The following is a 4,773-nucleotide window of genomic DNA, read 5'->3' as shown; positions in this document are numbered from 1 at the left end:
GCTATTTCAACATTATTTCACTATTTATTTTGCTGTAATCCCTAAACAATACTGTCTCAACAAAAGAGCCATTAAGATTAAGATTCTCTAAGGCAGGCTTTTTGTCCTCAAATTCAGAACTAAGCACATTACTGTGGTATCAGTAAAATTAAAACTCAACCCAAGAGGGTCAAAGTGTGTCCCAAGGTAATTGTCTCCTCCTCAGTGAGGTAAGTTACATATGGAATAATAGGGGGAAGTTCAGTGCACTGAGCATTTAACAGCCAAAACAGGAACGTTTAAAATACGCTGTTCCTGGTTAAAAATAATTGTACTCCAAGTCCAGTGATCATTGCCAGGGAGAAGCAAAGTTGAGAAATTTCTATTAAAAACATGACTCAGAGGAAAAAATACAGGGGCTAGTAACGAAGGAAATGATCTGGGGTCACCCCCATTGGTCACTGCTGCGGTCACATGGTCAGGACATCTTTAAAAGGGAGTCATTCGGACTCAAGAGGATCACAGCACCTTCCCCTCCTGCGGCCTCTGTCTCACCTGGAAGAGAGATCTCCGAAGTCCACAGGATGTGCGACGCCTTTGTGGGAACCTGGAAGCTGGTCTCCAGCGAAAACTTTGACGATTACATGAAAGAAGTGGGTGAGTATGGAGGGGTCTGAGGGTTCCCTGAGGAGGGGAGAGGGCTGGGAGCTGGCTCTGAGCTGGCAGAAGTTGCTGAGGGAAATGCTGGTTTCTGCTTGGAGGCTGCAGAAGGTACAAGAAAGAGCGTGTCGTGGAAGCCTCCTGAAGGAGGCTTGAGCCTAGGGCGTCCTGCAGATGAACCAGCAGGGATGGAATTCTTAGTGATCCGTAGAATGACAAGGTGTTGCCTTCATTGCCACCCTGTGTCTCTGTGATTCACTTGGCTCTTAGTCCATTTTTAACATTTCCTTTTACACAAAAATTTCGCAATAGCTTTGAAAGGAAAATACACTTTTTGTGTGGCATGGAGTAATTTGTGCTTGAAATGGAAGCCATGATATTGTCCATCTTAGAAAACATCATGTTGAAAAATACATTTTAGGAAATTTTTTTCTGTCTCAATGTCACGGTAGTCAAAAGCTTGACTTCTGGAAAGACTTTTCTGGGGGGTTACACATTCACTGGTTTGGGTTGATGCCGGATGTCATAGAGCTAGTGACTGATTGGAAGGGGAGCTTGTCAAGTAAGACACATGCAGAGCGCGCCTTTCCCGTAGCAGCACAGGTTTAGAATGATTTGCCTTCTGCCCTCACTGCCCATGTGCTGCCGTGTGTGTGCTCACCCAGCACCGCAGGCAGCAGTACAGTGGCCGGCAGCCAGTGATGCACTTTCCCATGAGTTTCTGCCCTGAGCCCTTCCCTCTGGGCCTTCAGAAGTCAGATCCCATACCACAGAGTGTCTTCATTAGGACAGGACCCCCTAGATTTTCAAAGGCTTACCTTTTCCCTAAGTTACACAGTGGCCTTTAGGTCATCTGTCAATGCAGTTGTCTTGTTTGCCGAGAAGAAGAATGCCAGGAATTTCAGAATGACTGCCCTTTTGGCATGTCAGCTAGATACCAGTCAGTATGCTAATTACTAGGTACTGACCCAGAAACACCAGCTTTGGACCACTTTTAGCTATTGACTTTTTGAAACAAATATTTAGTACTTGTGATATTCATATCTAAGTTATAATAACAACACTTTAAATTGAGAAAGACTCATAATTAAAGGCAGTAAGGTATTTCCTGAATGGAATTGGCATCTGTAATTGCGGCACAGTGGGCAGGTATGGCCTTCTGCCGTCAAATAAAATCAAAAAGAAACAAGTGAAGCAGCAGCTTTTCACAGGCTCCGCCCCTCTGGAATCGCCTTCAGCACCGCATCCCTTCCTGTGTCAGAGTGGGGACTCAAGGGGAAAATACATTTTTTTCTCATAGTGGATACTTTTTAGACAGAGAACCAAGTCGCAGGCTCCGTCTGCACCACTTGTGAAGCGTTTCTTTCTCAGGTCAGCCTTAATTCTACCCTGCGCTCACTTCTAGCTTAAGCATTTGTGTTGGAAAAGTTAGCCCGGCTATGGTGTAGGAGTTCTGTGTAACCTGTGCAGAGAGAGAAAGCTATTAGCGTTCATCTAAGGCTGTAAGTCGCTCACCCTCTGCAGGAAAGCATTTCCCTCATTGAAATAAACAAGGCTTGAGTGACTGAAACGCAAAGTGCTGGTTTCCAAACTGTTCTGAACGGCGGAATTCTGATTTCTTGAGTTCAAAAGATTTACTGAGCTTCTCTTTAATTTTCCTTCAACATTTTGGGGAATGGTATTGGCACTCTAAAATGGTACGGTATATAGGAACCATTTTTCCTTTTAGAGAAATTAATCAGAGATCTTCATTTCATGAGGGAGTGATGTGGGAAGGAAGCCTAGAAAGTTCGTCTTGGCGACACAGGCTGAGAAAATTGGGTTCTGTACATCAAAATAGATGAACTTTTAACCCGCTCCCTCTACATCAGGCCTGGTCTCTGACTTTAAGAGTTTTTTTTTTAATTACAACTTTTTGTAGTTAAGAAAGTATGAACTAGTCAAGCAGACTCAATCATAAACACAAAATAGAGATAGATACATTTACATATATCATTGCCACAGTATTACAAGTATGTTATAGTATGCTGGCATATATAGAAACACGTACACGTCAAGGCATGAAGATTAAATCTCTTTATAAACTATGCTGAAGTCAATGATGAGTCTCCTGAAGTGGAGAAGGGGAGAAGCTAAGAGTATATCTGAGGGATGGCTCCTGAGAGTGTCCTCGGGGATTAGGGCCAGCGCGCTTAGCTGCGTAGATGTTTTAAAGGAGCCTCATGGAATCTGGCGTCTGTTTCTTCATGGACACAAAATGTGTAAGCTTGACATGTTTTCTGTCCTAACTCCAGGAGTGGGCTTTGCCACCAGGAAAGTGGCCGGCATGGCCAAGCCCAACATGATCATCAGCGTCAACGGAGATGTGATCACCATCCGGTCAGAGAGCACTTTCAAAAACACCGAGATTTCCTTTAAGCTGGGCCAGGAATTTGAAGAAATCACCGCGGATGACAGGAAAGTGAAGGTGAGGACCGGTGGAGCTGGTGCAGGGTGCGGGCCTGACTTTGGATGCTACGGCCTATAACCGCGATTCCAGGACAATGGGCGGGCAGAAAGCTTCCCCTCTGAGCTCCCACACTTACACTGTCGCCCTCAGAATGAGGATGACACGTTACTAAGTTGTCCTGATATTAAAAAGGATTAGGATATTTTGTGTGTCATAAGTCATGTCTATGAAGCAAGTTAGAGCAATAAAACTTTAGAGGAAGTTTATAAAAGAATCAAAGCCACTCTGATGCCACCACTTCCACATACACTCTGCCGTCTAGCTCCTTTTGCAAGATAGTCTCCTTTCTCAAATTATAATTTTATGTTCTATTTCTGTTCAAAATATGTAAGTTGATATACATATACATGTAAGTTCTACATTATTGTTTTTAAGACATCTTCTTTCCTTCCTTCCTTTGTCCCTCCCTCCCTCTCTCCCTTCCTGCCTCCCTCCCTCCCTCCCTCCCTTCCTCCCTCCGTCCTTCTCTCTCTTCTTTCTTTTTCTTGTTGGACTATATTCTTGTTGTTTCGAGTAAGGGCTTCAGGATATTCCTCTGAGCCAAGAGTCCATGTTCTTGATCTTATTTTTGGCATTGAGACACAGACTGTGGTCTCCTTTCCCTGTGTCTGCAGAGCCTCATCACCCTAGAAAATGGGGCCCTGGTGCAGGTGCAGAAGTGGGATGGGAAGTCCACCACCATAAAGAGGAAGCGAGAGGATGACAAGCTGGTGGTGGTGAGTACCCTGCATCCGGGCCTCAGGACCCTCACTCTACCTTAGCTAACCCACCCGACTGATTAGGACAAAAGGTTCATTTGCAGTATTTGTTTATTTGGAGATTAGGGTGGAATCGGGGCTCCGCCCCTCTGGGCTACTCCTCCCAGCACGGTTTTCCCTGCTTCCCCTCTGGTGTCACAAGCTGCCTCACGCAACACCCTCACCAGAGTGTGCTCTGTGCTCCTGCTGATAGTACCCACTTACCATGGAGATTTTCCAGCTCCCTGAGACAAAGACCTGTATCTTCTTGGTCTTTGCATCATCCATTGGGGATGGATGTGTAATACAAACACAAAATTCTAAAACATGTAGTTTGTTGAATATCATTTGCTTTTCAACACCGAGAAATGGTTGTCTGTTTCTGACCATACATTTGTGCCCGTGTCTAGGAATGTGTCATGAAAGGCGTCACTTCAACCAGAACTTACGAAAGGGCGTGAGCCAAGGGGACTGGCCCTGGACTGAAATTTGCATCGAGCTCTACAATACTTGGTTGGATGCTTTGTTTTTAAAAAGATGATTTCCCACTAATTAGCAAGCAACTAATTTTCCCGGAAGCTGGATGTTATTGAATATGGTTGTGTTGATTAATTAAAACATTTTTAGATTTAGAAAGTTGTGCAATGATATTTTTATTGTGTGTCTAATTTTATTGTGTGTCTACACATAATTCAGTGAAGAAAATAGAAAAGCTGCATTACTATCTTGGTTTTGATAAAAGTAATAAGATCTTTCATAATTTTGCATAGTAGAAAATCAGTGTCCATGAAATGTCCCAAATAAGAGAAAGTATATACGAACCGAGACGGAGTATTAAGCTGTGCTTTAACATACCTAAGTTAGAAGCTATCTGCCCAAGACCAGGGG

General features: G+C 43.9%; 1 protein-coding gene across 1 annotated transcript; it reads left to right on the top strand.

Annotated features, from left to right (window-relative positions):
- The first annotated feature begins 469 nt into the window (after window positions 1-469).
- Window positions 470-4,521, top strand: Fabp4 (fatty acid binding protein 4). Its single transcript, XM_050161730.1, has 4 exons — window positions 470-636; window positions 2,934-3,106; window positions 3,763-3,864; window positions 4,296-4,521. Exons 1-4 carry the CDS (start codon window positions 564-566, stop codon window positions 4,344-4,346), a joined length of 399 nt encoding a protein of 132 aa, XP_050017687.1. The 5' UTR covers window positions 470-563; the 3' UTR covers window positions 4,347-4,521.
- The last annotated feature ends 252 nt before the right edge of the window (window positions 4,522-4,773 follow it).

The sequence above is a fragment of the Alexandromys fortis genome, unplaced genomic scaffold (assembly GCF_014885135.2).
Source record: "Alexandromys fortis isolate MF-2015 unplaced genomic scaffold, M_Fortis_MF-2015_v1.1 scaffold_74, whole genome shotgun sequence".
Lineage (NCBI taxonomy): Eukaryota > Metazoa > Chordata > Mammalia > Rodentia > Cricetidae > Alexandromys > Alexandromys fortis.
The sequence above is the reverse complement of the archived record's forward strand: the minus strand, read 5'-3'. Positions and strand labels throughout refer to the sequence as shown.